At 39.2% G+C, this 27777-nt stretch overlaps 1 protein-coding gene across 1 annotated transcript in view; it reads left to right on the top strand.

Moving 5' to 3' along the window:
- Positions 1 to 27777, top strand: part of pappaa (pregnancy-associated plasma protein A, pappalysin 1a) — a 104653-nt gene that overhangs the window by 69173 nt on the left and 7703 nt on the right. Inside the window, exons 15-21 of the mRNA XM_040053226.1 lie at positions 8167 to 8350; positions 10764 to 10965; positions 11081 to 11285; positions 11986 to 12133; positions 12338 to 12453; positions 15898 to 15969; positions 17590 to 17688. Coding sequence (XP_039909160.1) covers positions 8167 to 8350; positions 10764 to 10965; positions 11081 to 11285; positions 11986 to 12133; positions 12338 to 12453; positions 15898 to 15969; positions 17590 to 17688 — 1026 coding nt within the window. The remainder of the gene's footprint in view (positions 1 to 8166; positions 8351 to 10763; positions 10966 to 11080; positions 11286 to 11985; positions 12134 to 12337; positions 12454 to 15897; positions 15970 to 17589; positions 17689 to 27777) is intronic.

The following is a 27777-nucleotide window of genomic DNA, read 5'->3' as shown; positions in this document are numbered from 1 at the left end:
ACATGTTTAACTACGTATAGGCAGCTACATAGCTCATTTCACACAGAGAAACAAGAACGCATAAACATACAACGCAAGCATTCAAGTGCAAAAATGTCAGAGCTTTTGTGTCGTTACTGGAAAATGCATGCACACATGAAGCCGTCTATGCATATTCAAACAAGCTTTCATGTAAACTCAAATACACAAATGACAATAAGACAAAAGTGCAAACAAACGTTCTTTCTGTTCTCTTCTCTGTTTATGGATTTACTTTGTCACCTGCAAAAAAACAGACAAAAAACAAAAAAACATGCTTGGCACAGTAACCCTTCAGGGACAATGACATCATAATCTTCCAGGTAGATGAGTGCTGCACTGAAAAGTGGAGCCCCAGTCTTCTCCTTTTTCTAGTTTACTACACATAGACATACAAAGACACATCCACACGCACACACAGACACATGGGCGCGCCACACGCACATGCATTAAACAAGCACAGACATAAAAGTGTTTAGTCTCTTGCTGAGCATGCTGCACCATCACCTCAAACAGTCACTTTGTATTTCTGGTCCACTGGGATGATGACATCATAGCATAGTGTCTGCGCGCTCTCTCTCGCTCCCTCCCTCCCTCTCTTTCCCTAGCTCCATTCCTGCTCATTCTGCACACATTGAAGTCTCTGTTAAAGGGCAGAGATTTGCTGCCACTGTCACAAAGCATCACATATTAAATGCTTCCATGCAGATACCAACAAACAAACAGTCAAGTACAAGGAGTACAAGGAAATCTCTTTGCATGGAGATGTGGGGAGATACAGTATACACACACAGATGCTTGCACACCACACATAAACAAATGATCTGGGTAGTTTACACCACATTGTAAACCTTTTGGATTTTGACCAAGATGCAATAAAGGCCATATAAATGCTTTATCCTTCTCTATGGCTTTGTAAAGCTGTCTGCAAAACAATCTATTAATGCTCTCTTAGAGAGATGGCACATGTGTATTGTAGCCTGGAGAAAAAGAAACAGTACTCGCCTGTACTGTATGGTATGTTTGGGAGCTGTATGTGGAACATGAATTAAGACAAGAAGGAGGGAGAAGCAAGAGCGGATTAAGGGTATAAGAAGGGTTACACATAATTGCTTTTCTGATGCGTGGTCTGGACTCTGACTTTAATATTGCTAAAGATACTTCTTCTGTTGGTTGTTCCATATGTTGTGTGCAAGCTGTCCTAACTGGACTGGTTCTAGTACCACAAAGTAGTTTACTCATGTATGCATAGAAACAATGTGTGTGTATGTAAAAAATCCATTAAAAGCTACTGACATACACATTTTATGATTTTTCTTTGCAGATTTATAATTGCATTATATTTTGATTGACAATGCACAATCTGTCTATTCACCAATGTCAGTTCGTTTAGTGATAATTTATGCTTTTAAGAAAAGGAGAGGCAAAAAAGTATGCAGTAAGTAGGCTGTTATGGAAGCAGAAAGGACAGAAGAGGAAGTAGGAAGAGTTTTATGCCAAATATTTTCTTCTGTAGTACTTTGAGTGTTTGCCACAAATGATGATTGACAGTTCAAAGATATTACAAGGACTTGTTATTTATGAATAACTTTTGTATCCATTCAGCCAGATGAAAGGCATGTGCTCAGTTTTGTAGATGTGAAATGAGGATGTGGAAGTTTACCCTAATTAACTTAAATAGAATTACGTAGATTTTCTGAAATCTATACTGTGTAATCTAACTTAATGATTGTGATATAAACATGTATATATTTTGCATTTTTTCTTCTTTCTTTTTCTCTGACCTTTTCTCTAGTGAAGTAAAGTGAATCAGCTTTTTGAAAAATAATATTTGAGCACATTTTATAGTGGTATAAAGTAAAAGCAAAATTGTGGCAGATGGTTTCTAGTTTGGTAGCCTCAGGACCAGCTGACTGCTTTTTTACTGATATGGTCCTTCTAGTTCCTTTGAGTGGTGACCTCTAACACATGCTGTGTTGGTTTTCAGTCAAGTGTTAATCGACAGGGATAAGAATTAGCACTTTCAAGTCTTAGGCCGTGGTTCACAGCGAGGAAAGGGTACCCACTCTGGGTTGGGGGAGGAGTTGCAGCCCCTAGGGGAAGGGGACAATGGAGTGTGAGATTAACATACGGATTGATGTGGCATTTGTTGGGATGATAAGAGCTGAGCTTGAAGCTGTGAAGCTGGTAAATCTATATTCTAACCCTCACCTTTGTCCACAAGCTAGGGACAGTAACTCAAAGAATAAGATCCAGGATACAAGGGATGGAAATTAGTTTTCTGTGTTTGGTGTCTGGGCTTAGTCTTGGCCATAGGGTGAAGAGGGAGGGGCTCAGAGTAAAGCCTGGTGGAGGTGATTGAAGTGAGGGGTGTCTGAGCATTTTTGCTTAGCCCTGTGACTCTGACCCAGATGTGGATGGATAAATTGTCCATAATAGAAAGTATGTTGGATCTTTTAAAAGTAGTAGGCCAAGGTCTGATCTTTGTGGGACTCCACAGAGAATTTGAATTAATTTTTTCCCTCCTGGATTATCAGTCACTACAAGTCGGATGAGAATGTAGTCAAGAAAGGAGAATATGTGAATTTGTGAGATGGAAAACAGACGTTCATGAACAGATGCAAAATTTACTATAAATACTTGAATATGAAAACGTGAATATGAAAGAGAGACATATCCCTTTTTCTACTTTTCTTTGAAGAAAGATTCTACTTGAATTAGCCTTTGGGATCAATCAGTCTCAGATATGTTTTTTTTTTATTCCAATAACATGAAGATAGAGGTGATACAGTTCATGAGTTCTCAAAATAAACATTCTTGTTTTATTAGTATTTTCATTTTGATTGTTGTCAGCCCTGAGGACACTACCACTGATGAGGTAACACTAAAGTTTCGATAAAAGTTATCAAAACTGTCCATGAGCATAGAAGTCACAAGTTCTGGCTGCAGACAGTCCTATTTAAACATCTATTAAAACATCTTTTGAGCTCTGGGTATTTCACAAAGATTTTATACCACCCAGCACTTCCAAATGTTCTGGGTGGAACTGGAACCGGAAAGCTTTAATTCCAGGAGACATGTAAAATACTCTCAAAAAGTATTTGCCCCCTTCCTGATTTCTTATTAATTTACATATTTGTCACATATGAATGTTTTAGATCATCAAATAAATTTTAATATTAGAGTAAGACAATCTGAGTACTTACAAAATGCTGTTTTTAAATGATGATTTATTTTGTCGAGGGAAAATTCAAACCTACCTGGCCCTGAGTGAAAAAGTAATTTTCCCTATTGTTAAATCATGAATTAACTGTGAATAACACATCATGGCACAATCTAAAGAAGTCATTTCAGAGGCCATGTTGAGAGCCATTATTTACAAATGGAGAAAACCTGAAACAGTGGTGAATCTGCACAAGAGCAGTCCCAAACTTACTCCAAGAGTGGATCGATAATGGGTCAAAAATGGCATATATGGGAGAGTTCCAAGGACAAAACCTCTGAAGACCAAAAAGAACACCAAGGCTCTTCTCACATTTGCCAAAAATTGATTGGCTTACAGAAGATAGGCAGGGAAATAGTTGGGCAATTTGATGACAGAAACCAGTTTGTGAGAAATCGGAAGTGATGTAAAGAATAGTCTAACGGGCCGAATACCCAGGAATATAGGCAGATGAGTGAATAGAGATTGTCCTTATTGAACACAAGCGTCTTTACTACTTTCTCGATCCATTTCAAAATCTATTGCAGCTTTGCAATACCTTACAAAATAGTCTCACAGCAAATAAAATGCACTATTTACTTGAAGCATTACTGCAAATGATCAGTTTTGACATAACTCTAATTTGTTGTAACAGTGGAATGCAACTTTATGAAGGTGTTTGATTGCAAGTTATACAGTCCAATCAGGAGTATAACTTTGACTCCAACGGCAACACAGCTGTAACCTAAACTGTACAACTGCTGGATATAATTGGTAAAATAAAGCAATTCACATTCAAAAGAAAGACTGGGCACATCATGTCTTAAATGTAATAAACGAAATGTGCTTCGAGTCAAAGCGCTGGTAATAAAATGGTCTGGCCAGATTCATAGTGCTCATATGCTCTCATCTTTTTTTCAGCTGCACAGTACTTGCAAAGACACGCACACCTCCACACTAAGGTTGAAAAGTGCAATGTGAAGCATAATCTTGTCTCATTTCATTAGCCGATTACATTCTTGGTTCACTGATGTCAAAGCGATTCTGGGAACACCAACTTCTTACATAATACTATCTTCAGAACAAATCTGTTTCCCTCACTTGCTTGATTTGTATATGTGTCTTTTATTCCTGTCTGTTTTTCAAATCTTTCTCTTCCTTTGAAGTGGTTAGGGAACACTGTGTGCTGGTACTGAAGAAGTCACATCTATTTTATATAGGCATTCCCTTTTACAGATATGACCATTCCCTGCCACGAAACAGCGTTTAGGTATCTGAATTAAAATAACCCCATCGCAAGTCACCATCTGATAAAAAAGATAATCTCATTGAAGTAAAGTATCTATTATCCTAAATTCATATACATATACTATGTTGATGTGGGCAACATGCTGGTGTGGTGGTTAGCACTGTTGTCACAGCAAGAAGGCCCTGGCTTCAAATCCAGGCTGGGCACTTTCAGCGTATTCTCTTTGTGGCTTCTCTCTGGGTTCTCTAATATCCTGTCATAGTATGTATGTTTTTATACATGAGTTAGGTCAATGGGTAACCCTGAATTGTTCATAGGTGCAAATGCTTGTCTGTATCTCCTGGTTAGCCCTGTGACAGACTGGGGGCCTGTCCTCGTGTCACTTACCCTGTAACCTTTTCTTTTTGTAAATATGGTAATAGCTAGGTGTGCCCCTTAGGTCAGTGGTACACACAAGAGATCTAACCCTCAACTAAATCTGTGTTCATCAAACAAACAAACATGTGCTTGCTATTGGCCCAACAAGGATGTGAGCATGTAAATCCCTTTATAGATTCTTAGGAAAACCTTGTAGATCAAAATGTTGCCTGTAAAATTAAAATCACCCTGCTTGTTGACATTTTACGCTGAAATGCTCCTCGCACTTATAAAATATGGGGTCTATGGGTTTCGGACTAAAGTTACATTCTCAGTAGCACGCTGCTGTTGTGACCACACCGTTATCCAGAATCATTTGGGCAACCATTCGCTGATATTGCCAGTATGAATATTTCACAAATACAACCTTTGATTCTTAGAACAGGATTTTCACAAAAAAATGTTTTATAAGAGGTTTTCCGCGAGGACTGACACATAAATTATACTTAATTCTTAGTAATTCTACTATTTATCATTGCAGATCTATCTTCCAATTAATGTTCAACCATGCTATAATTTGCTTGTTTGCCATCTATAAGAAGACAAATCCCTAAGTTGAGGAAGGGGTTGTCTGTTGGTTCATTTGTCTGTAGGTCTGTCTGGCTTGAATTAGGAAGCATAGCCAAGGGTTGTTAAAATCGCTACTGGAAGAGAAACAGGCAGCTGTAAATTTTTTAAAGGAAGGAAAATTCCCACACATTTACACACATAGTAGCACACACAAACCTACATATATACTCACTTTAGAAAGTGCTCTTCCCTTTTTGCACAACTAGCTGTCTTGTAGATTTTTATTATTAATCTATTTACAAATGCTCCTCACACTTATAAAAGATCAAAAGAATTAAGAGGAAAGTATTTGATTCGTGGTTCTGAAGCAACAGGTCTGGGCTTTAGGTCATTGTTATGCTGGGAGATTTAGGACCCCTTTCGCCCCATGTCATATCCACCTGGGGTGAAACCCTTTTCAAGAATCTCTCTCTACTTTATCAATCACTCTTTCACCAGTGCCCCTGTCATAACAGGAAGTTTCCACCACTTTGACCAAAAACATCACATTTATGGAATATCTTCATCTTGCTCTGAGGCCTTTTCATACCAGACTCTAAGTGGGCCCTTATGTGTGTTTTACTCAACTCTCTCTGGCCACTTTACAGAAAAAAATAAATAAAAAGACCTGATAGATGGAGTCATCCTGAGATGGTCATCCCTCTGTCAGATTTTTCCCCATCTTTGCACAGCATTTTTGAAACGCTGTTTTAGTGATAGATGGGTTCTCTATCACCTCCCTCACCAAAGCACAAACACATCTAGGTAAACGTGTGTGTTTATGTGTATTTGTATGTGTAGGGTGTAGTATTGACCACACTTGTGAAGTGCATATTAGCTCGTACCTTATCCCACACATGCACAATTTTGCAAGTGTACTTAAGATTTTCACATATTTTAAAAGAGATGTTTCAATGTTGCTTCTATGGTCCACATTGCTTCTCCACAGCTTCACATCTCAACTGACTCATTCAACTCTTCACCCAGTTGTTTTCCAGAAGGCGCTCACATGCAATGCATATGTTACCTTGTTGGACATCCAAATATGAAAGGAGCTTATTTATTTTGAGGGAACCCGATACTGTTACGCAGTATCATGTAATGGGATCGAGATGAAAGACAGATATACACGGAAACAGAGAGAAGATTATGAAACAATACATTTGTATTGCCAGCTGAGTCCAGTTTATGTTGAAGTTTGGCCTCGCTTTAAAAAGATGTGTGTAATTAAAGTCAACCAGTGTAATTGATGGGTTACCCACACAGGTTTCTCTTCTGGTTCTGAGAATAAAAAGTCAAAAAGATTGAGCTCTAACAGCTTTGTTGTGAGCTTTCTTGGCACGACTATCGATTTAAACATTCCTGTTGGATTACATGGTTCTACTTAATGGAAGAGGATAAAAAAAAAATTGAGGGTTAACCCATTCAGATAAATTTCGTCTCATCTCTGAAAACCTCACACTACAAGCCAAATAACTGGAGCAATGAGACCTATTTGTAATAGAGAATAAACCTAACACGAGGAAACTTTTCTAGTTAAAAAAAAAACAGTTGGAAAGGATTTTGAACTATTCTGATTGCCCTGTCAGTTCTCAGGAGTTCATATACAAGAAAATATTGTTTTCTAATGCTATATTCTCTAGACAATATTCTTCCCTTGAACAGAATGGTTTCACATAGCCATGTGTAGAGTGTGTCCACACACACACACACACACACACACACGCACAAACACACACAATAAATGCAAAACGTCTGGCAATTGAGAAGTAATTTACCATAATGATAATCCCTTATACTGGAACCTTTATCTTGCTGGCGATTTAAGCATGCCTCTGTATGAAATAGTGGAGCTTTGCTGCCACTGCTGGGTTTGCTCTTGTTTGAGTCTGTTTCTTGTGGATTTTGCATGTTCTCCCCATGTGTGGATTTCCTCTTGGTTCTCTAGTTTCCTACCACATTCCAACAACATGTAAAGGCCCAGGCACACAGGATGCCCTCTGTAGTCTTTCAAAAGTTGGAGAGGCTGCCTTGATTTTCAGAAGGGAGCAACGGAAAGCCACTTGTTCCTATTTGTTTATGAAATTACAAACTCAGTAAATATGAAGTAACCTTTCTACTTTTTTCCCCCTTTGATTTTGTACTATTTCCAGCATATTGTTTATCTCTTACCTAAATATAATAACGACTTTCTTATGTTTTGTGACTACACATAAATTCAGAAAGAGGATGAATAATGGATGTAGACTAAACCCACAGGGGTTTGCCTTCTATTTGTAGAAGACTTTATGTGCGTGCGTGTGTCTGTGTGTGTTTCTCAGCTGTCACACTTCCACTGAAGTCAATCTGTTTAGGGTTAGGGCTGATTGTGCAGTTGCTGGATATCAGTTGTCTGAAGTACATGACTTGACCTTACAAATGCTATCAGCAGTTACTTGAGCTGCTGAGTGGCCTGTGAGGCTTACTGACATACAGTAAGCTAAGCCCGATCAGGCTTTGTTAGGTTACACGCTGATTAGGAACTTGTTGAAATGATTGCAGAATTGCTGTAGTCATTTTTTTGTGAGGTAAACATTTATAGGACAAGTGCACTACATCAGTCTGTTGCATCAATATGCAAATTAAAGCTTGCATCAATGAATATTATTATATATCTATGTAGACTATGTTGTAAAACTTATATTTCTTTATTTGTTATTTACTTTGTGTTATATCATCACTTGTTTTCCAGTCAGAGACTTCAGTGACAATAACTTGTGCAAATGGGAAGTGGAACAAACAGGTATCATGCGAGCCTGTGGACTGTGGTTTACCAGACAAGTATCATGTTCATCCTGCCATTTTCAACTTTCCAGAGGGCACCACCTATGGCAAAAAGAGCACATTTCAGTGTCGAGAACCTGCCCAGCTAATGGGTGAGTTGCCTAGTGGAGCACTGACATATCCATGTTCAGATTCATATTTACAGGGTACCCTTCAGAGATCTTTTCCAATAAATATATACACCCCTTGGTCACTTTATTAGTTACACTTGTTATGTTTGCTAATGCTATTATCTAATCAGTGACTTTGAACATGGTTTGCAGAGAATGGACCAAAAAAGAGAAAATATCCAGATAGCAGCTGTTCTCCTGGCACAAAAGCAATGGTGCCAGAGGTCAGAAACAAAAAAGAATGGCTAGGCTGATTTTAGCTGATAGAAAAGCAACAGTAACCATGAAGCAAATGGGCCACAGCAGCAGAAGACTGCACCAAGTGTCACTTCTGTCAGCTAAGAACGGGAAACTGAGGCTATGATTCACACGGGCTGAACAAAATTAGACAATAAAACACTGAAGAAACATTCCCTGCTCTAATGAGTCAGGATTTCTGATGTGATACTCAGATGGTAGGTTCAGAATCTGGTGTAAACCAGATAAAAGCATGGATCCGTCCTGTCTTGTATCAGTCGTGTAATGGTGTGAGGCTATTTTCTTGTCACACTTTGGGAGCCTTAGTACCAACCAAAGCCTACCTGAGTATTGTTGTTGATAATCTCCGTCCCTTTATCATGACGGTGTAATCATCTTCTGTCAGCTGCTTCCAGTATTTGACATTGCCTTTTGAAAATTAGCACCGTATCACAAAATGATCTCAAACTGGTTTCTAGAAGATGACAATGAGAAGAATCTCTGAAGAATTTTTCTGACACTTTGTTGAATCTATCCCACGAAGAATTAAAGGCAGTTCTGAAGGTCAAGGGTGGTCCAACCAGATGCCCCACACATGGATCCTGAATGTCTAGATCTATACAGAATCAAAAGGAACCTAAGAGCCTTTATCAGGAACTAAATGTGGATGTGGCCAACTTCAAGCAAATAGCACAAGTCTGCATCAAGTGCAGCATCTACCAAGGAGATTCTTTGTCCCCAATGGTCATTGACAAGACTGGCTACAGATATTGACTATGGAATGGAGCAATCATCAGCCACCTCCTCTACATGGATGACATCAAGCTGTACGCTAGGACTGAATGAGACATTGTTCACTGATCCACACCACCAGGATCTACAGCAACATCATTGGAATGTCATTTGGACTAGATAAATGTAGTCCGATGTTAACAAAGAGAGGCAAAGTAGTCAGAACTGAGGGAATTGCACTACCAGAAGGGAACATTGCAGACATTAAGGTCGGCTACAAGTACCTGGGAATCCCACAGGCAAATGAGAACCACGAAGAGGCACCTGGAAAACTGCAACCACCAAATACCTGCAAAAGGTCAGGCAAATCCTGAGAAGTCAGTTGAACTGGAAGAACAAGATCCGTTTTATCAACAGCTACACCCTGCAGGTTATCCGGTTCTCTGCTGGGATAATAAGCTGACCAAAGGAGGAGATGGAGGCCACTGACATCAAGACAAGGAAGCTCCTCACCATGCATGGAGGGTTTCACCCCAAATCCAGCACCCCAAGACGTAACACTAAATGTAAGGAAGATTTGGGGAGTGTCAGAACCACTGTCCAGGATGTGACAACAAACATCCATGAGTACATAGGAAGATGGCCACAACCAAGGATGATGGCCAGAGCTAGTAAAAGAACCCTGCATGGTGACATCCAGAAGTCCTACCAGTGGCTGGACAAAGCTGGACTGAAAGATAGCACAGAGGCACTAATCATGGCAGCACAGGAACAAGCTCTGAGCACAAGATCCACAGAGGCTGGGGTCTAGACAGACAGACAAACTGGTGATAGATAATCACACAGACATAGTAGTGGTGGACAAGCAGAGGAAGACAGAGGTAGAGATAGATGAATGATGAATAAAGTAACAAGTAACCAAGTAACAGAAATATAAGGAAGAAGGAACATGAGAAGCTGGAGAAGTTTCAAGGGAAAAGAACTCGAGAAGATATGGAGTGGGGAGGTAACAGTGGTCCCAGTGGTAATCGGAGCACTCGGTGCTGTGGCCCCCAAGCTAGGCGAGTGGCTCCAGCAGATCCCAAAAACAAAATTCGAGATGCGCAGTCCTAGGAACAGCAGAGATACTGTGCAGGACCCTCAAGCTCCCAGGACTCTGGTAGAGCACCCAAGCTTGCAGGATAGAGCGCCCACAGGGGCAAGAGGGGATGTTCTTGCTAATAATTTTAGAGGTTTCTTCCCACTGATTGCCAAGCAACACAGAAAAGACCCTTAAACTAAGACCACCTTTTTTCAAACAACCTCAAATTTGGCTTTGCACTACAACTCGTAGTTTTGAAGCCGACTGCATCTGATCTGACCTAGTTTTACTGATTCACTGACCTGTATGCTTTTCCATTTATCCTTTCCTCTTTTGTTTCTCTAGGTACAAACAACACGCTTACCTGCCTCGAGGATGGTCTATGGTCCTTCCCAGAGGCTCTATGTGAGCTTCGTTGCCCAGCCCCTCCTCTTGTACCCAATGCTGTGCTGCAGACAAAACGTTGCCAGCAGTCAGACTTAAAAGTTGGCACACTCTGCAAGTACAAGTGCAGGCCAGGCTACCATGTTACCAATAAACCCAAGCGGTAAAGAAATAAACTGAAATTTATTTTGTTCATTTTTTGCTACTTTGAAACTTTGTTCCCACATGAAATTAGGGTCTGCACGTGATTCAATTAATCATCTCTCTTTTCCTTTTAGGCGTGCATTCAAACGCCAGTGCACAGAAGACGGCACCTGGCTCGAGGGATCTTGCGAACCCGTGACTTGTGATCCTCCACCTCCGATCTTCCATGGCTCCTATAACTGTACCAATGGGTTTCGTTTTGACAGTACCTGCACTCTAAACTGCTCTGACCCTGCTGGTAATACTGCTATCGCCGGCACAGGACGCTCTGCCCATACGGTGAGGCTGCTGCACCCTACTTGCAAGCAGGTCTGTCCATCTCTTTCCTCTCTGTCTATTCTTGCTTTGCCAGTGTCCTTGTCTTCTCTTTTTTTTTCTCTTCTTTGCACCCTCACAGTTCTTTTTTGTTTTGTTTGTTCAGCATAACTTAGTAATAAATAATATAATCACAGATAAATATAGTGCATTTAAAACAATTTGTACCACCAGGCTGATTCTCCAGGATTACTGGTAATGTTGTTTGTTTGGAAATCACTACAGACAAATTGTTATTAATATACTTTTGTGTAATATCATACATAATTACTAATGACCAATGATAACGTACTAAATTAATGAATTAATGACTGAAAAATAAGATACAGCCTTTATCCTGGCTGTTTTTTTCTGATACGTCTTACTCTGCCCTGCCTGCTTTTCTCCCTGTCTCCCTTAGCCCTACTCAATTTGACGCCATGCTAATTAGATTGCTATTGATTTCCAGAACAGCCCTGCTGCCACAGACTTTTGAAATGTATACACCTTTTAATCTGTTCTGCCTCTTCGACGTTGTGGGTTGGATGCCTACTAAAAATTGGATTGTATTTCCCTGTGCAGTGGCATGGCATCTCAGTGTCCTTGGCCAAGTAGTGTTTGTGCACCTGTGTGTATGTCTGTATGTGTATAATTATTTGTCTGTCAATATATGTGTTATTTTCAGGGCGCAGGGTCCAATGAGATCCGCTGTCGAAAAGATGGAAATTGGACAGGGTCGTTCCGCCTGTGCCCACACAGCCAAGGCCAGTGTTCTTTACCTCAAAACCTCCATTATAGCCTGCAATACTCATGCAAACGAGGACACGGCATAGGTCTGTATGCACAAATCTACTGTTACTTAATGCTTTTTTTATACTAGGTTCATCTTTCACACATTGCCAAACCATTGTGACATAGTCTCACAATGTTTTGGCAATGACGAGGAAAATAAATCTCGGCATTCCTGGTGTTGATCTTTCATTAGTGTAATTCTCTCTGTCACTTTGTCTGTCTTTCTGTCACACAAACAAACACAGGTGAGGAGTGTGAGCTGACATGTAGAGAGGGGAACAACGATGTTGTGATCCTCCCTCACAATATGACCGTAAGAAAAGTAATGAAAGAGCACTGGAGAAATCCACCTAAGTTGAAGGTAAGTTTGCATGTGTTTGTGTGCGCCTCACAGCTCTGAGAGACGCACTTCACAAAGTTCTGTGAAGCACAACTCTTCTCCTTGGAATTTCACATATAGTTCCTTGATCCTGACTCCATCGCTTGCAATGCAAAATGCCAACCCAATGCCATACAAATATTTGGATTAGAGGCATAGCAACCTATTAAAATTTATTCTTGACAACAAGTATGAAAACCTCCTGCTGCCCACTTTCCTTTCAGTCTTCAAGATGATATAGTAGTAGATATAGTGGAGAGATAATGAGGTACAAGAACTTTATTCCCAAGGTGTAAAGATTTTTTTCTAAATTCCAGTGTATTTGTCTTGCTGAAGAATTGTTGTGAGGCACTTGTTTTCACCCTCACTGCCACTGTGATCAACCTTATTCATTCAGGTTAATCACTGTTAAAGAACACTGGAGCTCACTGGTAATTGGCCTAATTTAGATATACCTTACAGCTACTTAAATAATAAAGTGTTCTTTTTTTGGCAGATAGCAAAACACAGAGGTAGGAGGCTGTGGTGGAGAAGGTCACATAGCACAGGACCGTACATTTTGTCTCTTTTGGGGCTCTCCGACACAACCATGGTGTCATTTGAGATATTCATGAAGATTATGGTTGAGGTCAGGAGCTGTGTAGAGGTACAGCTGGACTGTGTGTGTTGTCTAAATTCTAATTTTACTCTCAAAATGTATCAATGCCACAAATGTTGAATCTGCCTTAAGTACTTTTGTCAGCTTAATGCCCTTTTAGCTGTAGAACAAGAGACTGGTCTTACTAAATAGCATCGAGTTTTGAAACTAGAGAAGCCACGCCTGACCGAAAGAGTACATTTTATTTTTCTCTTTTTTTTTTCTCCGACGACACCTTTTGTTTCTGTTTCAGAGTCACACTGAGTCAGCAGTTGGTGGTGGATGCCGGGGGAGGGGTGGGTTAGGCCATGTGGACACGAAATGATCTGCTTTTATGGATTTGTGTAATTAATATGATTTGTGCTCAGGGGTAATTTCAAACCTGAGGTTATGCTGTTGGGTCCATCTGATAGTGTAAGAGAAGTCAGAGAAGTGATGTTGGTAGGATGACTGTTAAAGAGTAGGAAAGTGTGTTGAGGATAAGAGGTTAGAAGAGGTAAAGCTTTCAAGGTAATGACCACAAGTCTAAGCAAGTGTAATGTTTTGTTTTGTCCCTCCTTCTGCCAGCTCATCCTGTGTTGATATATCATAATTAATGCGAGCACACAGTCTCATCCCGAACATATACACACGCAGACTTAAGCAGCTACCGTAGCATCTAAAAAGGCAAACAGAAATTTGCCTTTTGGCACAGGAGTGGCCAGGGGTGATCGTAAATGATAAGAAATCAGTTTATATTCCTCCTAATGACTAATGGTCCTAGTCTGGCCACCCTATAAAAATGGTCTGCCACTCGTGTGGCAAGATGTTCCCAATGGTAGCATGTTAGATTTGCGATCACATAATTGTCATAGTGCTATTACTGACATTAATGGTGAACCTTGTTCCTACTCAGTTAATTCTAGTATCAAAAAAAAGATGAAAAATAAAACTGAATGACCACCCAAGAGATAAGGATGCAAAAACACAGAAATACAAGATAAAAAGGGTATTAACAAAACAGAACAGAAGGATACTGCAGTAGTGGGAAGTGAAAAATAATAATAGTCATGATGAAGGCTAACAGTTGTAATAACACCAGGAATGCTGTAAGTAGGAATTGGCAAACTATCCCTAGAGGGTGGAATTCTTCATGCACCATCTACAAGAGAATTAATGTCCCCACTTTCTAGTTCTACTTTGCTGAGCTGGAAATCAGCGTTGCCCACCTTAGTAAGTGATGTTGATTTATTGCCTTTAAACTAGTTGTATTTTGGTTCTTAGTGTGACCCACTTAGAATTCTCTCCTCCTTCTTTATCTCCACCTTCCCTCTTTCTTTTCCCTGTCTCTCTATCTATGACTACTCTGTGCCCTCAGCACCCTCCTCCCCCTTTATCAGCAAAATTACCCTGTCGGGCTTACTGCAGAATTAGTCATTTTCTATATGACATGACCTCTTCTGTGGTGGTGCTGAGATAGGGATCTATTTTTATGTGGTATCAGTCCCCTGGGGAGGCTTCAGAGGGTGAGGATCCCATACGTAGTGAGGGGTGAGGCCAGGCTACAATCATGGATTATCATGATTTACGACATTGCAGTGAGAGGAAAGAGAGAGAGAATGAGAGAGAAGGGGAGAGTTTCTAGATGACATCATCACTGTAGAGCACAACAAGGAAAGAAAGAAAAAGTACAGCATTTGCAAAAAGTTTCACCTGTAATATAAAATAACGTTCTCAGTATTCCACCGTATATACTGACCATTAGAGCCCTTCCCTGTAGACGCACAGGCATACACACACACAGCAGGCATGTCTGGACTCAGCTATGCAGTACTATATCACAGTAGTAGAAGCATCACTCTCACAGCTCTCAGTTGCCCTCAGATGCTATGTTGTTGATTCTCTCCACCTTGAAGCCTGTATCTTTCTTTTTGCATTGATTTGCTGACACGACTGTAATGAAAAATACCTTAGTTTGCAGCAACAAAAGAAAAGAATGTCAACTTTGTGAGATATTGGGGCACAATGGATCTGAAAAATGGACCAGCTGAGGTCAGCGGGGTTTTGCTGCAAATGGCGCTTTTGGTCATGGGCAGTACTATATAAGCTCGATTTACATATCCTATAAGCAAAGCCTCTGTTTGCCTGTTCGCGTACAAATTCCCAACATGGGACACAGACTTTATGAGGTCACAGTCGTGAAATTAAAAATGCCCTTTCATCGTCATGTAACTATTTACACCCTTATATTCTTGTACAGTGTATGCTTAGAAGGGTGCATTAGCACATATAGCTGTACATTCAGTGTACGCTGTCCACCTGCCTTGAGCACAAATGTTTTCTGCTGCATTTCAAAGAGAAACACAGCAGGAGAACAGAATGGGATTCCACACATTCTGCAAAGATATTAGATAACATGGTCCTCTTACCTCTGTGCTTCTGTCTTTCTCATGCTTCCAGTTCCTTATCCTCCTGGGGGTATGACTAAGTTATAAAAAACATTTTTTTTTTAAAGTTATGTCTTTTAAAAATCAATTTACTCGGTTTCAGTGTAAAGCAAAGGAGGCTTCACAAAAAAGCTTCTATGAGTAGCACATGAGCTCTTTTGATAACGTCTATGTTTCCCTGTCTTAGGGGTGTGTCCGTGCACAGCTTAAAGGTGCCCATTGAGTTTAGTACGGTTAGGGATTATGTGGCCTGAAATCTGGGAAAAAAGGACAAACTCCTGGCAGGAAATAAATTGTACAGAGCAACTTTTCAAGCGTCAGTGTTTCTTTGTTTCAACCCACAAATGTTGATTTATCTTACAGAGTATTATCTGTACAATGGGGCTGAAATGGTATCCACACCCAGAATTCCTCCACTGCATCAAAGGATGTGAGGTAAGGCATACAAAAATGTAATTTTCATACCTACTTTCTTGACTCAAACACAGGATATATGGTGTTTAAAGCTTTCGGTACTACCTTCTGTACTTAGTCCACCCTGAATGCTTATTAAGAATTAAGAGGGTACGTAGCAATCAGGTGCTGCTGATCAAATGCACTTGATTAATTGCTCATCAACAAGTGAGACTGGAGCTTTCAGATGTGTGCTAACACAATGCTGCAATCTACTTATAACTGGACATCCGAGCAAATTCATCCCAAGGTCAGAATGTTAAAATTCATAACAATAGAATTAGAAAAAAGCCTGAACAAGTGTGGCTTGTTTGGAAGGGTTCCTGGGCAAATATGGAACAGCTTAGGGGTGGTGATTTGGGCTTGTTTTATAGACACAGGACCTGGATAGTCACTAAGTTGACCGTAAACTTCTCTCCATAGCAAAGGATTCTAGAATCAAATGTGAGGCCTGTGAAACACCAAAACCTTTCCCAAGACTGGGTCATTCAACAGGACAATGATCCCAAGAATAGTAGCAAATCTACCACAGAATGGCTGAAAAAAGTAAATAATCAAGGTGTTACAAAAGTCCAGCTCAAGTCCAGCTATCCTGATTGGAATGCTGTGATGGGAACTTAAGAGGGCTGTATACAACCAAATATCTGCAAATGTTGATTAACTAACATAGTTCTGTAAAGAAGAGTGGGCCACATTTCCTTCACAAGTCTAAAAAAGTGTGATAAAATCATATTATCATATTATCATATTACTTGAAATTATTATTTCAAGTAATAATGGTAAAGGTAATAAAAGTGGATATATATGCTAGTAAATCATGTGGTATAGTTAGAGTTTCACAGAACTGGAAAGAGTCCTGTGAAAACTTTCTTTTTTACATCAGTGTAGATGAGTTATAAGTAAAATCCTCAGACAATAGTTGAAGAAAGAAAACCAAGCAAGTCCATAATGAGCTTTCTTGCTTCTGGGACATATTGCTGTTATTAACAGCTCTGCACAGGGACAGAAAACATTAGGCACTCACAAGTCATTTAAACATGTTGCTGATATACAGGTGTCTCTTATCAGACTTATATATAAGGTCCATTGAAGAGCTATTAACTAGCTATAATCTGGTGTAATGCCTCCTGAAATAATTTACACACATGACTGTGTCATTATGCTATGTTTTTCCCTCCATTAATGGGGCATTCACAAGTGAATGCAACATCTGAAGGAATTCCACCTTACTTCATGGAAGAATGATATCATCCACTCATTTTGGCCAATTGGATAACCTGATTGGTAACCCAAGCGGAGAGGGTGGAGCCAACCCAATAAATCAAATTACTGGAGCATTTTGTGCAGTGAATAGTTTATGGTGTCCTCAGTTTGATTTACGGGTCTGGGCGACTAAGGGCTTAAAGAGTCACATTGAAGAATGAGGAAAATGTAATGTATCAGATTTATCAGCAAATTTATCCAGAGGCTTCTAAAAGCCCCAAAATGCTCAAGAGAAAACTACAGCAAAAGACTCTGAGAGTTGTGGCAGCAATTAACAAGGCAGGATGTTCTTAGCTCAGTGTCTGTGCCTAATTGCTTGGCTCTTTCTCTTTGATATAGCCATTCATGGGAGACAACTACTGTGACTCAGTAAACAACAGAGCCTTCTGTAACTACGATGGAGGAGACTGCTGCCAATCGACTGTCAAGACTAAAAAGGTTAGTGGCATTTATGTACCTGGAAATAAGACACCCCCCCCCCCCCCCCCCCGCAAAAAAAAGTACTTATCCCACCTCCTGCATATGTTTTTATCATTTTACTCTACTGCTATGCATTCAGTGGAGGTTGCATGATATCTTTAATAAGCTTTGATACTTGTGAAAATCCTATTTTCAGTGTACTGTAATGAATCACAGTGCTCTGCTGAAAGCTATAGTGTTTCAACTTTTGGACGATCTCTAAACAATTTCTTCCTTCCATTGTCTTGTGTGCACTGGTAGACAGATCACAGACCCTGAATTCAAGAGAGTGGGAGGTTTTAGACTTCATCAATAGTGCTCGCAAAATACCACTTGCTGCGGTATTTTGTTACTTAATCTGTTATTTTGTATAGTGTGTTCACACAATTATGTGAAATTTGGGTAGTAATTTTACTTTATTTTTAGTATTTTTAGACTATTTTAAGTAAAGGCTGTAGTTATTTGATGAGTACATCTTACTTACTTTACTAACTCATTCTAACAATAAAAGAGAACTGTCATTTTATTTATGCATTCATTTAATCTTTCAAGAATTTTGTTTTCTATTTTTAAAATTCAGCATTGCAGTTTTAAAAAATGATGATTTCTGTGGTATTAACTCCCTAAATTCTGAGTGGTACTTTGCCTGTCTCATCCCTGCCAGCTATTGGCAAGAATTATAGATGGATGTGTAGTTTAGCTTCTGGGCTGCAGCATCTGCTTTCCTGGCCTGGCCTGTTTCTCTGAATCTGGTGAAAGACTTTGGTTGTACTCCAGGCATATCCATCTGTATTTCTGGCTAGATTTATATTGAAATTGATGTCTATCACTGGATATGTCACTGTGTCTTAGTAGACAGCTTTGTCGTATCCCAATTTCATGTTTTTGGGATACATATATATATATATATATTTAGTAAGGTTGTTAGTTAGCAACTTCATCTTTAGCATCTATCTATTAAATCACTATGAATCTATCTTAAAATACAAATTCTTCAATTTCCTTCTTCTATTTATGTGCTATTGGCTTCTATCAGAATGCGATTCAAAATTTGAGTCTTTGAGTTCTTTCTTTTATAAGTTAACTATCAAATCTAAGCCATTGTATTCCAAATGCAGCAGAGAGTTGATGAATTGTTATCAAATTGCAAAATCTTCTGACCCTTTGGGCAGAACTTGCATAACGCACTTTTGTTGATGGATCCTATCAGGAGAACAGGCCTTATTTTTTGAGAGTTAGAAGTTATACATCAAAGGGTAGCATGGTCTAATGTTATGTTTGGATGGAGCAACACATCTACAGTTTAAAACTGAAATGCTTTTGAAGGTTTTGACATCTGTGTCTATGTTCCAGAAATAGTTTAGACTAGCTGAACGCTAAAGAAATCTTGAAGCACAATCAAAAAGCAGTGTCCTCCACAAAGGCTTATACTCTATATTTTAAATTTAAGAAATTAAATTTGTATCAAAATTTAATGGGTCCTTCTGTTGCTCATATACCGCATGCACCAAATTTGATTAAATTTCACTAGGTTTCAGGGTAACCTTGCTTTCACATACACACAAATTACATGGGCCAGTGCCCTGCCAAAACAAATGTCTATGCCCCATCTCAAAACTTCAAAGAAAGCGATCCCCATCTGCACTAGTTTTAGCATTTTTTTCTTTGCCCATACTCTACTTCTTCACCAAGAAATCAATTTGGAAGTTTATGCATGGTCTTGTCAACAAGAAGACAGACAAACCTACAAAACTCAGTAACATCAGAAATACATTTTTGCATTTTGCATTCATTGAAAAATGCTTTTCAAACCATGTGCACAAAGAAGTAATCTCCTCATTCTATAACTGTCAACCACAGAGCCACATACTGCACAACACAAGATCAACAGATTCAGAGAAACCTTTAACTATATTGACAGCGTACTCTATATTAAACTTGAGCAATAGTTTTAAAGAAAAAGTCTCAGTATATATCAATATAAGAAGACGCATGCGAGAGAGATATACTTTTTAACACACAGTCCCTGAGGTTTACAGGTTTTAAAAGAAAATTGAACAAAGAAACATTAGGCATAGAGAAACATTTTGTGAAACCACCCTCGTAGTCAGTAACAGCTGATAAAGATCTGCCGATACTTTATTTCTTCCTTGGTGACGCTCTCCAGGCCATTCACCACAGCAACCTTCAGCTGCTCTTTGTTGCCGGGTCACTCTGCCTGTAGTCTTGTTTTAAATCACTATGAATGAATTTTTAATGGGATTTATGGCTGACTTGGTCAGTCAAGGAAATTCTTGATTGTTTTTGGTTGCTTTTGGCTGTTTGTTACAGACCTGAATGATGAAGTATCATACATTTATATATATTTGTCTCAGTTTGAACACACAAATATTATTGTAACATCTTGCAACAAAAAAAGTGGAATTGTGTCTCAAGTCCATTTAGTATGTGTGATTCTTAGTATTCAATAGTACAGCATGCAAGTTTACACACAGCTTGTAATCTACAGTTTGTTTATTATGACTTTTCGTCCCCTGCTGGGGCTCAGACCACCTGCTGCTGGTAATCATATATGGACACGCCTCTGCCCAGGCTGAGGGGAAAAGACCATTTCTAACATTTCCCCAAATAACTTTGTTGCCTCCTAATACTTCAATATATTGGTAATAGATGGAATAGTAGTAATATGATATTTATCAGCAAAAATGTCGAGCAAAGTATGGTTTTACTTTCCAGAACCTCAATTGTTGTGGAGGAATCTTGCAAGGCTTAATGCTATAGTATTTCTAAGCCAAAGAAACGGCATACTGAAAGTCAATAGTGTGATCCACAAAACTTGTACAAAACTATTGCTGAAATAACTACACAAATTAAGCGTGAAACCATCCAGTGAATGCTATTATTACTAATAGTCATACTAGAAATAACAATGAGGTGAAGATAAGCTCCGTGATCTTCACCGCGATCTGCTATAATTCTTAATTTTCAAAGAAATTGGAAAGTTTTATCCGTTTTTCTTAATGACTCTAGGCTGTTCCCCTGGGTTTACACCTGAACAATGCTTGTCCAAATTCTACTTAAAGACATTATGCATGGACTGCAACTACAACTGGCTGGTGTTTTCCACTAGTGGGTCCCCTGCAAATTATTCAAGGCATTTAAAAAAAATTATTCTGAAATAACCAGTTGTAATTTGATTTATCAGCTGCCAGGAGCAAGGGGCAAGGAAAGGTTACTGTGGGTGAGAAAGAAAAAGGAAACACTAAGGAATTAAGCTGATATGTGAAATTGATATAGGAACAAAGGAAAACCAGATGTTTGACATTAATCCCTTTTCTTGCGAGCACATTGCTTAATTGATGCTTTTTGCTCGCAAACACATGTTGCTTAATGTCTTGGCCAATATAAACATACCTTGTTTTCACGAAACTCAATTTAACCTGAATGCGAGTTTTAAATTATTACATTTTAACAGCCTTCCTGACAATCTTTATATGTTACTTTGATATCGCTGCCCAAATTTCCTTTCTATTTATTGTTTTAGTACTTGTGTTAATAAGACATTTGGATTTAGTTGTTTATCTCATATTCTCACAATCATTCCTTTTTGATCAACTCAGACAAGTCAGTTGCAGGGCGTTTTGCACCTGATGCTTATTTTCTCCAAATTAAACGCATGGCGGGTAACCCAGGACAGAGATTCATAAAAAAAAAAAAATGTTATATGTAATAAAAACAAATGTGTAACTCATTACAAATTCTGCTTCTCTGACCTGCTGATTAATGCTTTTCCCAGCTGACAAAGACAGACAGTTTTTATCTCTTCAGAGTGAAATCAATGTTCCCATCCAGACCTCAAATAAAGACTTTGTTCTAGCTCGCTTACATGTGGTTAAACACGTATTTCATCAACAAAGGTTTTGTTTCTGTGACACTGTGATTTTTTTTCTTGTTGTTAGCTAGAAATTTTTTTTAAGTCATCGACAGTTGTCTTAATCAGAGACAATAGCATAATCCTTTTTTGTCTGTCTTTGATACAGTACATTTACTCTGCTATAATAAAATACAGTTCCACGCATTAAATTAAATTTGGTTATTTGTGAGGTGTAAATTGCATTTTTTTTTTTTTATATTTAAGTACCTGTGCATTAGATTTACTGACTAGAGACAAAAATAACTTTTTGATTTTTTTTGCAATATCTCCGATGTCTCTTTGCAGTAGGCTCCTTGACCCGGCTGGTTGTATTCTGGTTATATCCTATGTAAAAGCAAGGTTACTGAGTGCACACGTTGGTTTGCCATTAAATAGCCCTCTTCCAACAACTATGTCGCTATTTATGGATGTAAGAGTTGATGTGAATTTCAGTTCAATGTGATTTTCTGTATATGTAGACAGCAACAGTTTTATCAGACGTATAACATGTAATTGCCAACATTACCCCACTGCACTCTCCAGCTAACTGCTATTTTGTCTCTGTCCTGACAGCCACGTGGTTAATTTACACAGATAATGAATTATAAAAGTTGTAATGTAATTGCACTGTAATTAAATTTCATAAATAAAGCAAAACCAACAGATAAATGATTGTGAGAGAAGAAGAAGTGAAAGCTGTGCACTAAATAGAAATGCTGTCATGCAGTTAGCATTTTTTTAACATTAGCGTCAGCATTTAGGAAATATTTACTAGTTGTGGCTCTGGCAGTACAACTAGTACAAACTTTTTCTACATAGAAAACAAAACCCAAACGCCAGTCAATGCCGTAACACAAAATAATTGTTCATTAATGTTGTTTGTGTAAGCTAGCTAGCTTTTGCCATCACCTTTGACGCTGAAATTGAATCTTTCTTCCGCTGGCTTCTTAACGTAGCTAACATGGTGACCATTGAGGGTAAGAAGAGTAGTTTTTAAATACCTTTTTGTCTAGTATGAATAAACTGAGTAAAGGTGGTGCAGTGTAGAGAGCGTGAATGCACATAGGAGCCGTGATAGTAGCCTACAGAAGAATGAGAACCAGCAAAGGCCTTCTCAAAGACTAATGGAAAATTCCATAGGAGCCAACGCCCCACCCCCATCTCTGCATTCCCTCATTCATTATCTCATTATCATGCAGTCTTCCCTTCACACATTCCCACTTTCAGTCACTTGGGTTGTCTTTTTTTTTCTCACTCTCGCTTAATCTAATTCACACACAAACAAAACGCACCTGAACAGACACAAACCATCAGTTACTGCGGGCGATGCATTGGTCATTCAGTAGGAATTTTACTCTTGCTTGTTATTGTTCCCAGTGTATGCCATTGAACTTACTGGTGCTTTATTTTCATAAAACCACAGACAGATCTTGTTTGCCTGATTACTTCTATTTACTTCTCTATTTTGGTAACAGAACAAAATGGTTTTCCAACATGCACTCATCATCGTATATCTTTTCTATGATTTGAGTCCGTCCAGCAAGTCTGTGGATAATAAATAGATAAATCATTAAGTATTCACCCTCACTTCTTTATTCTGCAACCAAAATCCAAAAAGGTCATGTAATGATCAGTAGTTTATCATTTTTATTTCAGTTCAATGATGGAAGAGATACAACACAATTCATGAAAACATCTGTACACCCCAGTTAATGAAAGCCGCTTAAAGTGACTTCTTTACCGCTGTTGCACGATTGTTTATTATTATGTTCTCCGGCATCACAATCCATGCCTCTTAAAATGTAAACTGATTCAACAGTTCAATATGAAAAATCTTAATGTTTGGAATGTAATACAATTTCCTCCAGACACAATCCTGAGCACTTTGTTTTCTTACCAAACAAAATCATATTAAAGGAATTATGTAATTTTCACTTAAGTTTTCCAGAGCTTTCCCTTTTTGCATGTTCGTTCAGAATTTATTCCCGATAAGAGCTGAATAACAGCTGGAAGGGGGAAAAAATAAGGGGAAAATGTACTGAAAAGCAATGGACCTCGTTTACTTTTCTTCCACTTCCCAGCAAATACTGCTATATCCCTTTGTTTTGGTAATGATTTGTGTATTAGGAGTTCTGGATGACTTGCTGTGTGTTGTTCAACCCCAGGAGCTTTGAAGGTGCAAGGACTGGCTGCACGTAAGGTCACCACAGGATCTCCCCTTAATAGTTGCAAGCTGTTGGCTGGATTTGGACAGGCAGAGAGGAGAGGAAGTAAGGGTTATGGAGTGTGCCTTTCTGAGGGTTCCCTGCACAAGACCCTTTTTAGCCCCCCCACCACCTATTTTGGAAGGAATTCCTTTCTTGGATATAGTTGGCCTCTCTTTGAGAACATTTTATGAATGTGCCTGTATGTTTTTCTGTCTGATTTGGGTCTCGGGTGGGCGCTAAGATCCTTCCCAGCCCCTCGCCGCTGTTTACCACTCTCAGTCTAGCACAAGTATGCTCAACATATGATTTGCTATGTGTCATGACTGATGCTTTTTGTTCAGGTGACAGTCTGATATCTACTAACCGCTATGGCTGCAATCCATCTTTTGAAACAAAAACAAATCCTGTCTCTATGTAAGTCGCCTGGAAACACACAATCTTTAACACATGATCTTTTATGAAAAGTGGCTGTTGCTTTTCCACATGGAGGCCAGTGTACTGTGATAGAATTCAGATTTTAATGGCATAGTTTCCTTTAATTCCTACTATTTATTTGTATGAGTATGGGGAGCAAGGACTGAAGGTGGACTGGGCAAGAAAGCATGAGAGAGAGAGGGGCATAATAATGTGAATATAAAGAGCAGGGCTTTTCTACACAGCTGAGCAAAGGTAGTTACACAGCTGGAGGACACACTCCCCACAGGTTTTAGGGGTTTAGGCTGGTAACTGATGCCAAGTGCTTGCATTTGAATTGCCAAAAGTTAGTTATGTGTTCTTTGCTTCTTAAGTGGCTCTTTTTCCTTCCATATCTAATCTGTAACAACTTTATTTTTGCCCATAGTTCTTTCTGTCTCTCGCTCTCATTCCAATTTTGTATTTATAGCATATTTTTTTACAGTCTGTGACTTTTAATTTAAATTTTTTAATGGCCTCGGTTATCTCAGACTCATATACTTGTAAGATTTCACTGATAATTAATTTTTAGGTTTTTCTGTACACTAGGGCTCTTGGTGCTGTGACAAACAATTCTTTGAAATCTTGAGACCTGTGAATGTAATATATGAATGTAGGAGCATGAACATGCCACTGGTTAGGTTTTGCTTATATCTTTAATTCTAGATAAAGACTGAATAAGAAAGCAAAACATCTGTATTAACACACTCTAATCTATAATGACATATAAAAATATATATGGCTGCTTACAATTCCCTCTAATAATCTTATTTATGTAATTTACGTAATAAACAGTTTGGTATCTCTAGATCTCTAGATAAGCCATTTCCCTTTCCCCCGGCCCTTTGCCCAAAAAGCCACCTTCTTTCCTTTAAGCGCTGGCTTAAACGCACAAACTGCAAACACAGACATGTCAATAGGAACTCTGTTATTTCGACCTGTTCCTGAAATTGAAGGATGTGGCTCTGACAAAGTCTGCGTTCTTCTGAAGGGCTTTCATGTTGCTGTCAGTGGGTGTCCTCGCACAGGCCCTCTCTAGCCCAGGGACATAGGGCAGCACGATGGCCCCCAGGCCCACAAGGCCAGTCAGTCAGTCTAATTTCCCAGCCACCCTGAGAGAACCTTAAGTCAGGGCCAGATGTGGCAGCTGGCGCAGCCACCCTGGAGGTCAAGGTCAAAGGAAACCATGTCAAATTTGCCACCCACCATCACTCTCTAGATTGAGAGATAAACAGAACTGCCCTTGGAGGAGAAATAAAGGAATGGGAAGTGTATTGAGATATTGTGCTGCAAGAGAAGGGGAATAATAAAGCAAGACACAGCAAGCGAGACACTCCAAAACAAACAATGTGGAAGTGTGAAACTCAGAATTTTTGTAATTAAACTAGGAAAGAGTTGTACGGGAATGAGGAACCCCATGTTCTTGGCTTCAAAATGCTACAAAGGAAACTCTGGTCATGCATTTGACAGCTGTTTTTGAAGTGTGTCTGGCCTTGGGCTTGTAAAGTCATCACACGTAGGCCTCATTTTCTCAGAGGAGTCTGGGCACTGCCCACCTGGCCCTGACATTAAGAACACCGCCCCCACACATAAACAACTTATTTTATACCTAATTTCAAAGGAGAACCTGCGTCACTGCTCCTCTGTGACTAGCATGCTCCCCCACAGACCCGCTGTCAATAAAGTCCCAATTCTTAAAATTATTGCCCCTATTTTATGTCATTTGGCACCAATGAAGGTATAACATTTTGGTTGTAAGCATTTTCTTTTAACTGCAATCTAAAGCAATTTCAAATTTTGCTTTTCTAATTTTTTTTTAGAAAAGTACTATGAAATCAAATTTTTTTTATATATATTATAAGGCTAGCACGCCTTATTTCAGTCATGCAAGCCTTGAGGCGGGTCACTGACCTCTGGAAACTACTGGCCACTATAGAAAAGTGTATAGTAGATGTATAATACAAGTTGCTGGCAGCTGCTAGTGTGAAACTGTCACAAACTGGTATGTAGCGGTATATGGCATATTGGTAAATGGCGCTACACAGTAAATCTCTTTGCAAATGCGTTGGTTTCTAGCAGGTAGCTGCAGTCACCAGAAGTTTGCACAATCACCAACTACTAGTGAGTACAAGTAGTTGACATTAGTTTCCAAATTATTGTTAGACAGTAGCTCTCGCTGGTCAGGAAGACTACTGTCGTATCTGCAAACACTCATCAAGTGGTAATGAAATTCTGTGCAATGTAAACTGTACACTGGATATGAGCAGATTCCATGCAAAATGAAACGTGTGGCTGAGGAAAAAAGGCTACGCATTAGAATGCTTGACTCCAAAGTAAATGCTGTTCCTTAACACTGCAACCAACACATTTCAAAAGATGCAGTAGCCAAATCAATGCTACAGAGTGTTTTTGGTGCAGCACCCTCTTTTTGACTCACTGGAGATAGCCAGCAACCTCCAAAAACCACTTTCCAAGCGATCAGAGGATACATATTTTTCCTAGCCACTGGAAGCTGGTTGACTGATCTTTAAGCCTTTGTGGCTGAAGCTGTAATAGCTTAGAGACTGTTTGCTTATCAGCAGGCCACCTTTCTTCCAGTTTTACCTCACTCTCCCAAGCTTTGGACCTCTGCACTACACAATGCCATTAAAGTTAAACTGAATCTAATGAAAACTATCAGAAACTTGAAGATCTGATAAAATTGTTTAGTTGTAGACAGGAAATCAATCAGTGTGTGATTGTAGATCAAATTAAGTTTTTAACAGCATCTTTTAGTTAATGGGAAATTCAAATTTTTAGATAGTATGAGCTCATGGTGTAATTTGTAAGATGGCATAGGAGTAGTCTCAGTAATTATACAGCAGCTACTCCGTATTTAGTTAATAGCACAATGATTCTCCCCTGGAAACAACTCATCCTCTAGTAGCCAGATAGCTTTCACTAATAGCTGTCTTTGTCTTGAGACGTGCTGTTAGAATCTGCTGGTTGCACTGACCAGGTTCTATACATTTACAGTGTATACTGAAACTCATTGTGCAAAAAATGAAGTATCACTCTGCTCTAATGTGAAAAAAATGACATTGATAGCAAGCCTAGGACAAAATGCAGACATCCTTGGTTCACCGGCTGCCTTTCACTGCTTGGACCACACGTGTTTCTTGTTTGGCCTGCAGATGAAGGACACATTTTGTGTACCGAATCAGCTGAAGCAGGCCCCCCAAGAGGTGGGCAGACAAGTCAGCAGCAGCTGGTGCTAGTGACGCATTACCATCGTTATCTAGTGACGTCAAAGCCAGAGGCAATGTCCACTGATCTTCCGGTTCTGTGTTCACCTGCAGGATTTCACTTTGACATAAGACTATCAGAAAAAACAAGGGGATCAATTGCTGTAATAGTATGGTTAATATCATGAGTCTTCTGTGAGCAGAAAATGTTGAAAAAAAGACCAAACACTTACCTAAAGTCACCTCATAGTAGAATGACACTACTGTTTGA

The sequence above is a fragment of the Simochromis diagramma genome, unplaced genomic scaffold, assembly GCF_900408965.1.
Source record: "Simochromis diagramma unplaced genomic scaffold, fSimDia1.1 OVJJ01000596.1, whole genome shotgun sequence".
NCBI lineage: Eukaryota > Metazoa > Chordata > Actinopteri > Cichliformes > Cichlidae > Simochromis > Simochromis diagramma.
The sequence above is the reverse complement of the archived record's forward strand: the minus strand, read 5'-3'. Positions and strand labels throughout refer to the sequence as shown.